The 12,500-nt window shown below is 44.0% G+C and overlaps 1 protein-coding gene across 1 annotated transcript in view; it reads right to left on the bottom strand.

Moving 5' to 3' along the window:
* Positions 1 to 8,049, bottom strand: part of podxl (podocalyxin-like) — an 18,504-nt gene extending 10,455 nt beyond the window's left edge. Inside the window, exon 1 of the mRNA XM_080835300.1 lies at positions 7,477 to 8,049. Within this exon, the coding sequence (XP_080691426.1) occupies positions 7,477 to 7,507 (31 nt within the window). The 5' untranslated portion in view covers positions 7,508 to 8,049. The remainder of the gene's footprint in view (positions 1 to 7,476) is intronic.
* Between the last annotated feature and the right edge of the window lie 4,451 nt (positions 8,050 to 12,500).

Here is a 12,500-nt window from a genome sequence, read left to right as displayed (position 1 = left end):
GCAGCTGCTGTTGTCTCTCTTCTATCTTACCATACAGCCTTACGTCTCCGAGGCCTGTCTCCCATGACACTTTATCTTATCAACACTCCCTTCTCTCTCTCTATCTTAAACACACACATAAGCACACACACACACACACACACACACACACACACACAAACACACAAACACACATAGGCACACAAACACACATAGGCACACAAACACATATAGAGCCATCTCTAAAAAACACCAAACACATATAAAACACCAAATACCAAATGCACACAGAACACAGAACTTCACACAGAACACACACCTATTTATCTCAAGCACCCATCACACTGCATCTATATATTTCATGTAGCAAGTGTATTCAGCAAATAAAAAAGCCAACATATAAACATGACTGATGCACAGCTTCATTGCATTGAAGTTCAACCACACAAGAATGAATTAATAACAGCTAAACACGGAGTATCTTATCTTTGCCCAAACACTAGCTATTCTCATGGGATATTATTGGTTTCACTTGCAAAATGGCTGAGAGACTACACAGAAGCATTACAAACAGTCTTTCACAGTCTTCACTGCATGTGCAGGGAGGCCATGAGATGGGGAAAAGTAAGACGCACATTAAGGTTAGATGACTAAGAAGAGGCGGCCGAGAACAGAGAAAAATTAAGGAAAGACAGAGAGAGAGAGAGAGAGAGAGAGAGAGTGAGAGAGGGCAAGAGAGAGAGAGAGGGTGAGAGATAGGGCGAGAGAGAAAGTGAGAGAGGGCAAGAGAGAGAGAGGGTGCGAGAGAGAAAGGGCGAGAGAGAGAGAGAAGGAGGGCGAGAAAGGGAGAGAGAGAAGGAGGGCGAGAGAGAGAGGGAGGGAGAGAGGGCGAGAGAGAGGGAGAGAGAGAGGGCCAGAGAGAGGGCGAGAGAGAGAGCGAGAGAGAGAGAGATGGATCTGCTTTACCTCCTCTTCTCCTCTGTCTGACCCTCGTTGACCCCGCCCATCATGGCAAGGCTGTTTTTCACCCAGCGACAGGACTGCTAGTGGAACATTCCACCTCACACACACACCTGCACTCCCTCAGAAACACTCACTAACCATGGAAATACGTACACACACACACACACACACTCCCACCAACCTCCCCTCCCCTTTTAAACGCGCACATTCTGATGGTGTAACCATAGTAAATGGATAAGGGATTTGGGGAGTTCTATCCAATTTTATCCATCACTCAAAAAACAAGATTGCGGCCAGCAGATACAGATCAAACTGCCAGTGAGCTGAAACTACCCATTCTAAACCAATCTACCTCAATTCCCCTTCATATCCCTCTACATCAAACCCTCTACACTCTCCCTCTGCATCAAATCATCTCAGAAATAAACATGTTCAGCCATCGCTATAGACACATATAAGAAATATAAAGCTAACATCTCCACAACTCTCAAGTCTGGACAGCTCTCTGTTTCGCTCTCCAGCTGTGTCCCCCTTTTCTGTGTGTGTTTCTCTCTCTCTCTCTCTTTGTGGAGACTCTTTGTGGCGAAGCTGGTATTTGTTGACTGTGGGGGACTCTTACGTAATAGGGTGACCCTGTTGTTTTGTGTCTTTGAGATGAGGGCACAGCATGCACACACGAAAGGGAAAACTTCAGGATATTTCTAACCTGGGTCCATCTCTTTGGGTCCAGATTTGGGGACAAAAACGATCTAAATCCATCCAATATTTAGTTAGAACGCTAAAATCATCCACCACAAAACGGCTATATATCCTTTCCAACAATTCAACAATCCTATGAGCAAGCAAGGGTGGCAAAGTAAAATATAATGTATGAGCCTGTCAGTGGCTTAAACAAGATGGCTTAGACGTGAATGTTCCATAGATTTCCATTGTAAAGTATCGCTTTTTGTCCTTCGTAAAAATGTGGACCAAAAAAGGTCGAGAAATAAGGCCCAGGTTGAAAAATCCAGATTGTGTGTGTATCTGTGTGTGGACAATGTGTGTTATTGTTTTAGTTGTATCTGGTGTGTGTGTGTGTGGGTGTGTGTGTGTGTGTGTCTGTGTGTGTGTGTCTGTGTGCGTCTGTGTGTGTGTGTCTGTTGTGCTCTGAGTGGGAGTCACTAAAGTTGCAATGACAATTATTTTGGAGGGTGGAGACATGCTGAAACACCCAGTTTCCTGCTGACCATGTAGTAAAAATAAATGGAACACACACACACACACACACAGATAAAACAAAAACATTAACACAATCAAATACCCACATTGTCCACATCGTACACTAAAAGCTACGATGCAGTCAGGTCAGGTGTGTGTGTGTGTGTGTGTGTGTGTGTGTGTGTGTGTGTGTGTGTGTGTGTGTGTGTGTGTGTGTGTGCACGTGTGTGTATGTGTGCATGTGTGAGAGAGAAAGACAAAGAGAGAGAGAGAGATTCAAATAGAGAGAGAGAGAAAGTTTCTACGTCTGGCTCCATGTAGAGCTGTCTCTCTGCAGTAGCTTCTGTGTGATGTAGACTACCCAAGTCCAAGTTTGCCAAGACGATACATGAAACAGTTAGGGATTGCAAGAGGGTTGCCTTTGCCAGGTTCAAGATGCAACCACTAATATGTCAGGAAAGGAATGTGTGTGTCTTTGTGAAGGTCAATAACTATAGACTGATGAAGAGAGTGGGAGGGGGAGGACTGTGTGTGTGTATGTGTGTGTGTGTGTGTGTGTGTGGGGGGGGGGGGGGGGTTTGTGTGTGTGTGGTTGGTTATATGTGTGTGGGGGGGTCAAGGTTTCTGGTGGTGCCAGCCTCCTCAGCTATCATGAGAAGGAGGACAGTACTGCTGCTTCATTGCAGGAATGCCTTACACACACACTCCCCCAAACTTGATCTTCTCACCCTCACACACACACTATACTGCACCGCTGGATTTGGACATGTACAACATACCTTCCATGACACTTTGCTCTCAGGAGTAGGACACGGAACAAAGAGAGAGGAAATGAAGAGAAGAGAAGACAAGAAAAAAGAAGACAAGAGAAGACGAGTTAAAGAGAAAGGAAGAGAAGAGAAGAGAAGAGAAGAGAAGAGAAGGGGAAAATAATGAGAAATACAAAAGAAACGTGAAATGACAGAACAGGCTAGGAGAGAAAGGAGAAAGACTGAAAAACAACAGACAGGGGAGTAGGATATTAGTCCGAGACAGATAAGAGAGACAAGGACAGACTGGTAAGCAAAGGCAGGGAGAGGGAGAGAGGGAGATCAAAGAGAGAGGCAGAAAGAGAGAGAGGGAGAAAGCGAGAGAGGGGGGAGGAAGAGAGACAGTTGAGGAAATGACAGAGAGTCAGGACAAAGAGGAGTCCTGAGGTAAGGGTCCGATGAGAATGGGACACACAAAGAAAAGAGAGCACCAGAGAGAGAGAGACATGCGGGATACACAGAAAAGAGACCACCAAAGAGAGAGACATGCGGGATACACAGAAAAGAGACCACCAAAGAGAGAGACATGCGGGATACACAGAAAAGAGACCACCAAAGAGAGAGACATGCGGGATACACAGAAAAGAGACCACCAAAGAGAGAGACATGCGGGGTACGCAGAAAAGATACCACCAGAGAGAGAGAGAGAGACATGCGGGGTACGCAGAAAATAGACCACCAGAGAGAGAGAGAGAGAGACATGCGGGGTACGCAGAAAAGAGACCACGAGAGAGAGAGAGAGATGCGGGGTACGCAGAAAAGATACCACCAGAGAGAGAGAGAGACATGCGGGGTACGCAGAAAAGATACCACCAGAGAGAGAGAGACATGCGGGGTACGCAGAAAAGAGACCACGAGAGAGAGAGAGAGATGCGGGGTACGCAGAAAAGATACCACCAGAGAGAGAGAGAGACATGCGGGGTACGCAGAAAAGATACCACCAGAGAGAGAGAGACATGCGGGGTACGCAGAAAAGATACAACCAGAGAGAGAGAGAGACATGCGGGGTACGCAGAAAAGATACCACCAGAGAGAGAGAGACATGCGGGGTACGCAGAAAAGATACAACCAGAGAGAGAGAGAGACATGTGGGGTACGCAGAAAAGATACCACCAGAGAGAGAGAGAGAGACATGCGGGGTACGCAGAAAAGATACCACCAGAGAGAGACATGCGGGAGGGGAGCGGAGGAGAGGAGTGGAGAAGTGTGCGCCACACCTTCCCTGGGAACCAGTGATGTTGATGAATCTCTTTCCTCCTCATTGTTTCCCACATTCTCAAGCCACTGACGCACACCACACGGCACCCTGAGACCCACACATGACCTCATCTACACCAATCACAACATCGCAGGGAGGCCAGAGGCTCACTCATTCTCACATACATCCTTATTCTACACCTTGATTAGAGGTATGTCCTAGCTAGAGTAACAAGGGTCCAAGGAAAAGGTTGCTTCCAAGGTTCAAAAGCACTACTCTGGTTTACCTACCTCCCTTGTATGAGGTATCTGGGTAGCTTGAAATATGGGTTTGACGCATCATACTTTGACTACAGGTTTAGGTGAAATCAGTTCAGAGGGGTGTTGTGGTATTGCTTAAATTAAATGTGATAAAGGCACATTGCACCTGTCAAAGGAATGACACACAGAAATGGCATTGAGGGAATTTTACATCTCTGATTCAAGGCTTTACTGTTAACGCATCCTAACCACACAGAATCATAATTCAATTGGATTGTGAGGTCCCTTGTGATTTCAATCACAGACTTTATCCAACCCATGATGTGAAGGTGAGCATGTTCTGAAAAACAATGCAAGGCCTTGATTTAATACACTGCTGAACTGGTTCAGTTTGTTCTCTCAGTTTCTTGAGGAAATATCTGGATGTAATCGCCCATTTGTCCTTTTGTTTTGGTAAGAACTTTAAAAGCTTTTCCTGTACTGAAAAAGGACTCACTTTCAAATTGTCACTGTGACCTGACACCATATAGATTCTGTGTCCATGGAACATGTAAGGAGTTCGCTGCCTAAATTAGTTCTTCTAGGTAAAATGTTGTTTTCATGCCAGGACACGGTAGCCTCTATTCGTTATTCCCTGCCTCACGTCAAGGTTACGTCCAGGTTTGGTTTAAGAATGACGGTAGAGTTTAAGCAAGTTATCGTTGTTCAGAGCCAGAGCTACAAAGACCACGTAGAGGAGCTAAGGTCCGGTACGCGATCAGGTACAATTCGCCTGGGCGAGAGTCGCCATTTCGCTTCACGCGAATCAGGCACAATTCGAGTGGGCGAGAGTCGCCACTTTGTGAATGAAGCGCGCTTCACTTAGGACACGATCTATAGAGACGACAACTCATTCAAAGACAGAACAAATAGCTACACATAACCTAAACGGTGTTGAGATCTTACTCATTCTCGTGGTCGGTAACAACAACAATAACAAAACAGAGACAAATAGCCACACGGTCAAGCAATGTCAGAGTATTCTGCATATGTATAGTGGTAATATAAAAATAAATAGATGGGATGTATACAGTATGATATGACAGTAGGCTACAACATATATGGGGTATGAGCAGTAGTAGGCCTAACATTGGCAGCAATAGTTGGTCATTAGTGCAGATATGATACAGGTACAGGTGAAGGTAGCAATATAAGTTATGAATGAGGTAAGAGACATGATAATATATAAGTACAATGAATATGAGGTAAGAGTCATGATATGATATAAGTACAATGCAATGGAATCTAACCAGAAGAACCATAGCAGAAGAGTGCAGAGTATTCTGCATATGTAAAGTGGTAATATAAAAATAAATAGATGGGATATATACAGTATGATATGACAGTACAAGATATATGGGGTAGGAGCAGTAGTAACATTGGCAGCAATAGTTGGTCATTAGTGCAGATATGATACAGGTACAGGTAAAGGTAGTAATATAAGTTATAAATGAGGTAAGAGACATGATAATATAAGTACAATGAATATGAGGTAAGAGGCATATATATACAATGAATATTAGGTAGGAGGCATGATATGATATAAATACAATGAATAGGGACAACAATTTTAAATAAGTAGATATAGATATGAATACACTATAAAATGTTAAGTGGCTGAACAATTTTTTTTACAAAATACCAATTTCAACCCCCACAAGGTAGTTTACACAGCACCAGGTTAGAACCATCAAGGCGGCTCCTGGCCTTTTGTCTAGGTTGATGGGCCATCAGACCTGGTTTTTGTGTCTTGGAACCAGAGCCATTAGACTCTGATTGTTGGTTTTTGAAGTAAATGACATTAAATGACATTGCTTGACCGTGTAGCTATTTGTCTCTGTTTTGTTACCGGCTTTCAACCACGGGAATGAGTAAGATCTTTAATAATAGTCTCAATAACGTTTATAGGCTACGTGTAGCTATTTGTTTTGTCTTTGTGAGAATGAGTAAGATATTTAATAAGAGTCTCAACAACGTATATGTCTCATATGCGACCGTCTCTGTGCAATTCAGATCGAGTCCTAAGTGAAGCGCGCTTCATTCACAAAGTGGTATATAGTAGGCCAAAATCTTTAAGAGTCTCAACAACGTATATGTCTCATATGCGACCGTCTCTGTGCAATTCAGATCGCGACCTAGGTGAAGCGCGCTTCATTCATAAAGTGGCGAGTCTCGCCCACTCGAATTGTGCCTGAATCGCGTGAAGCGAAATGGCGACTCTCGCCCACGCGAATTGTACCTATTCCCAGCTTTGGCCTTACCTGCGTAGAGTGGCTCATGGGCTGGCATAGGGCTCAACTCAAATAGGCCGTATTATAAGCAGGCAACAGACTGGCAGGTGCTAAACGACCTGTGGTTTAAAAAAAAAACACTCCTCCCCCGCAACCACTTGAGTCGATCAATTTAAAAAACCTAATTAACCGCAACATTGCCTCTGCTCTGACCAAACCGTTACACTCCAGAAAGCAGCGATACTCCTTGCAGCTGAACTTCGGTTAATTTAATTGCAGCTTTACAAATTCGGAGTCCACCACAAGACCTCCCGGTCCATGCGCGTGTCTCTGTATGAAGTGTTCACCATGTGAACTGTTCAAGCGAGGTCTGCACATGGCATACACAATTGCCATATGGAACAGACACACAGATCAAGTCGCTTTGGTAACACGCTTTCGGTGTGTTAAATTGTAATCTTACAGCCACAAATTTGTGATGGTCTGTTTCTCTATGCTGTCAAGATTAACCACTATAACTGTAAATGAACAGCTTGTTGCAGTCTATCAATAGCCTACACCCTGAGAGAAACCCTCAGGTTCAGACTGAGAGTGTTTAATAAGTCAGGTGGGTATTTGCTACACCTGTACAATATCTAAGGCCTGCCATTTAACGTGTTTCCAAAATCTCCAGCCACTGTCCCATAAACAGCCTAAAAGAAACCCGGATTCTTTGCCTGTATCATTCACCGTGAATTTTTTAACAGTATGCCCATATAATACTAGCCGGACTTCGTTTAGTTGAAAGCTTTAAAACTTACCTAATGTTAGAATAACCCACGCGACTCGCATATTGGATTCCGTTGTCTCCACTGACCAGAACAGGTTCACGGGCTTTGCAGGGGGCTTTTAGAGTCCGTGGCTCCCAAACTGTGGATTAAATAGAGATGAGAGTACAGCCGTTGCTCCTGCTGCTTCTGGTGCTGATGCGGACTGAGGCGCAGGTCTGTTACGCCTATCCCCTTGAATTTCGTATTTGAAGAGCGCCTAAATAATTTTCTCCAACTCAGGCGACTCTTTTTGGAACTGAAAGCCGGGCAGGAATGCTTTTGTTTGCGTGTCTAGTCTTCTCACCCCCTTATTTCTCCGGAGCAGAGGGGGATTTGGGGGGGAGTTTTTGAGCGGGTTTCCTTGGCTGCGCTGATTGTGAAGTCGCCGCTGACTGAGTCTCTCTCTCTCTTTCTCTCTCTCTCGGGTTTGGGGTATTCAGATGAGGGACGCTGGACTCAGTTCAGATCGTATGGCGGTGTTGTAATAGTGCACACCCGTGGCTAGGCAGGACCTCGCGTGTTCTCTTCACTCGTGGTAGGCTGGCACTGTTTTCACTGTGCTGAACACTGTGGTACTCTCTCGCGCAGATTTGCTTCCCAACCCACGGGAAACCCTATAGACATCCTTTGGGGTGGAACCCTTTGAGTAAGCTAGTTTGCATAATAAGGAAACGCTCTCCCTTTCTCTCTCTGTCTTTCACTCAGTCTACTTTACGCTGTGCTGAGCTGTCAATCAACCTAGTAAAATTCCTAAACATGTGGGTTGTCGACAAGTAGGCTACGCTAACCAAAGCCCTTGTCGATTAGTTTGTCACCTATGTCAATTAATCTCTCTCTCTCTCCCTCTTTCTCTCTCTCTCTCTCAGTGTGTGTGCCTTAGCTTGGCCGTCGTGTGTCAAGCTGGCCCAAGCCTGCTGGGGTGCGCGAGTCCAGACAGCTCATAACCATGGCAACAAGAATTCAAGCCACAAAATCAAAGGATGACCTCTGAAAGGTTAGAAAACAAAAATTAGTTTCATCCTGTACATTTCCATCTCACTTCTCAGGCCTAATTATAAGCTAGATCAGGGTAGTCAGTGTTTGCCTGTATTCACTAAATTAAAATGATTCCCAGCCTATCAAGAGAAGAAAAACATTCTGTTCTGCTGGTGAGGAAACTGGGTTAATTTAGATAGTTTTTGAAGATGGAGAACTTGATGTGGTTGAAACGTTGTTAGAGCAACGTGGGTTTGAGAGCGTGACCAGTAGCGGATACACAGGAGAGATCAGCAGAACCGATCAGGCAGATAAACAGACGGGCGGTGGGTGTTCCACGTTTCCCGGGCGTCTCTGTCCCCGAGCAGGCAGTCATTAATAAAACAACTGAGCTTTCCAGACAAAGCTACTTCCCCTCTCTCCCGTTTAGACGCACACACACACACACACACACACACACACACACACACACACACACACACACACACACACACACACACACACACACACACACACACACACACACACACTACTAGTTCCTAGTCCCCACTACTACAACTGACCCCCCTGCATGCCTAGAGCAAAGATGGGAAAATGTTGGGCCCATGTGGGCCCATGTGGTTGTTTGTGTGTAGTAGTTTGTATGTTACAGGGGCAGAAGCTGACTGAGTGTGTATGTGTGTAATCGTGTGTGTACTAATGATTCAGCCTTTCTCACAATCATCTGTAATGCCAGCAGCTGGCCAGAGGAATGCCTTGTTGCTTTTGGACTCAAATACAGAGGGATGAGATGCCAGCATACTTCCCCCATTACACCCTCTTTAACACTCTGCAGGCCTTTATACGTGTGAATGTGTGAATGTGTGTATGTGTGTGTGTGTTTGTGTGATGGGATGACTGACCAATCAGACGTATAAGTGGTAGCTCTATTAAACTGACGGCTGTAATTAAAACTCACCACTCACTCAAAATAAAATAACCTTTTCAGAGTGCTGTGGCTCAAAATAATTTTACACAGATTTAGACAAATCACAAGACCCTTACAGATTCAGTGCTTAATTGTTTAACGGACAAAGCCTGAAAACAGAGAAGTTGGGGGAAAGAAATTCTGATAAGATCTGTGACATCTTTGAAAACTTCCACCAGTATGAAATAAATTCGGAAAGTTTCAGGCCTCATTGTGTTTCTCGGGTCCTAAGCATTGTCCGAGTTTGCTCTGATACGTCACCATCTGAGTGAGTTCATTACCTCTTTGACATCTGATTCAGACAGTCGCACACTAGTAATGTTCCAAATATAGAAAGCATGCAGCAATGAAAGTGTATTCCCTTTTGTCCTAAGCCTGATCAAACAGGATCCAGAATTATGCATTTAGTACCGACAGAAAATTTCTCATACCACAAAACCACAAAAGGGTACCCCGACAAAGTGTGCTATTTCCTCATACCATTACTTAAAGGTTGAGTCCTCAATTCTGACGAAAGGTTGTTGATTTTTTAGATCAACAGCCACTCAAATTCCACTTCATTCTGTGCTCCTGAGCAGTGTGTTGATTGGCTGGAATATGGTGTTATTTTTTAGCATGCAGTGACCAACTTTGAGCACAGAAAAATAATGCCACTCACAAAATTATATTATGTATAGAATGTATAGAAAAACTTGGTTTGAGTGCACAAATATCTATTCCATGCGTGTTCAATCTCTAAAGTACACTACCTCGAAATTATTTCTCTTTCACTCGCTTGATATCTCTTTAGCTTGATATCTCTTTTATCTCAACTTGCCCTACACACTCGCTCAATTTTGCAAAGACTTATAATTGTGTCACAAATGCATAATGGGAAATGTAGTCAACCAATAACAGAAAAGAGACAGTGAAACAGAATGAAAGCGAATCTCACCCATGACTAAAGCGTTTGATATACTTCTGCAGACATGGTCTGTGTACAGTGTCCGTATGGTGCTGTAGCAAAGGTAATGAGCAGTTACCCCAAAAGCCCTTTAACCCGGGTCTACAGGGTACCAAACCTGCACCTGACTGTAATGCCAAAGAGCCAGGCTCAAGGCCGGTTGGGGTGACTGCTCTCTCCTTTCGCTACAAATGGTGTCAGAAGTGGCATGGCTTGACCCCTGTGTGAGGAACCCCAGAGATGGGTGAAGCACTAGTGTGTGGGGCACCCTGGGATGGGATAAGTAAGGTTGGAGTGAGGAATGCCTGTGCGCGTGAAGCGAATGTGTGTGTGTGTGTGTGTGGGGGGGGGGTCAGTGTGATGGAGTGCTGTAACTTCAGATGAGTATGTGCTCTTATTGACATACCAACAAGCCGGGCTGTAAGGTGAATGTTCACTCTAGTTACCTTAGGACTCCGGAGCTGCATATAAGTATATTTATAAGACAAACAACAATTGCAATCCGGCTCACTCCAAGCACAAGGCTGAAAGTGAAGCCCTGATAAACACATTGCAAAGGTTTATATAGACAGAAGTTTAGCGTTCAGCAGGGATAAGTACGTGGTGGATCTCTGACGTCCGAGGCAACTTCAGGCAAGGATGGAAGTTTTGCACAACGTCGGAAGAAGCTTATCACCTCTGGTCTAAACATGCTCTTGTAGATATGCAGACTAAGTGGCACCTAATAATCTAAGTTATACACACGCAGAAACATAGAAAAGCCATGTCCCTGCTTATATAAGTACCTGATTCATCTAAGGTAATTAAAAATAAAAGGCACGTGATTATTATATTTTTAAGTCATTAACAGTGTTTGAAATTATCTCCATCAAAGGCTCTTTGGCATTGCGGTCAGGTGCAGGTTTGGTACCCTGAAGACCTGGGTTTAAGGCCGGGTGGGGTGCCTGCTCTCTCCCTTCACTACAGTGCAGATGATGCAAAGTTTGTCATCCGCAGTCTCCTTACCGACTGAAACTTTGTGTTTGTACAGACCTGTCCATATTGACAATAGTTTGTACAGGCATGTCCTTGTTGACAGTAGTTTGCATGTGCTCAATACAATTAAGTGACTGGTATAATTAAGGAGAAGATATTTTGTAGTATATATACATAGTCAGTGCTACATTGAATTTTGCATGGAAGTCTATGGGAGATAGCTTCCGCCAGAATGGGACTCACGCAGAAAGACTATCCAACATATTGTCTATCACGACAGCCAAATAGCCAATCGGAATTCACTGACAACTAGCCTACTTTTCCCATGATGAGTTTGTGACACGATTGAACGTGAACAGAGACCAGACAGCAAACAAATGGGAAAGACATTGTGTGGCGTAGGGTACATTAAAAGTTGAGCATACATGGAATTGATGTTTGTTTTTCTTTGCAGTTGGCCACTGTGCACTCAGGAGTGAGGTATTAAAATAACACCATACTGGAACAGTGCTTGTTTCCTTGTGTCTGTGTACAGACACATGAGGGTTTTTTTAAGTACACCCAGGCAAAGGAGCAAGTCACTGGATTTTATAAAATGCATTGGATTAGCATCATGGGCTGTTCCTTTCATGGGGGATTTAGTTGAACAGACTGTTGCTGCCAGAGCATATCTCATTTAATATCTTTGGAATTACAGTCTGGAAACTATCAGTTGAGAGGAGCTCCTCGCTCCACCACTCCCTTGCTCAACTCAGAGTTGTGAGGAGGACGATTTCTGTGAAATCTAGCAATGAAAAATATGGGTGCTTTCAAATAATTGAGATAGCTCATTTTGGATTCATTTTATCATTGATAGTGTCAATAAAGTTTCTCTAGGGCTTTCTTGGGGAGAAAAGATTTTTCACCCTTCTTGTTAAAGGCACCCAGTGCAACTTTATAGGCTTGAGACTCGAAAAATAAACATTCAATTTCTAGTCTTTTTTACACGTACTAAGTTTCAATAACTCCATACCATTACATATCGACATTCAAGGAGCAAAGATGAGACGTTGTTGTGTGGTGAGAACTGATAGAAAATCGTAAACAACAACAATCGCTGGTGGGGAGAGGCCATTTTTCCATTGACTGGAATCCTGCTTTATTTATTGGTGGCAC

Source organism: Sprattus sprattus, assembly GCF_963457725.1.
Source record: "Sprattus sprattus genome assembly, chromosome: 3".
Lineage (NCBI taxonomy): Eukaryota > Metazoa > Chordata > Actinopteri > Clupeiformes > Clupeidae > Sprattus > Sprattus sprattus.
Note: the sequence above shows the minus strand (reverse complement) of the source record. Positions and strands in the feature narration are given on the sequence as shown.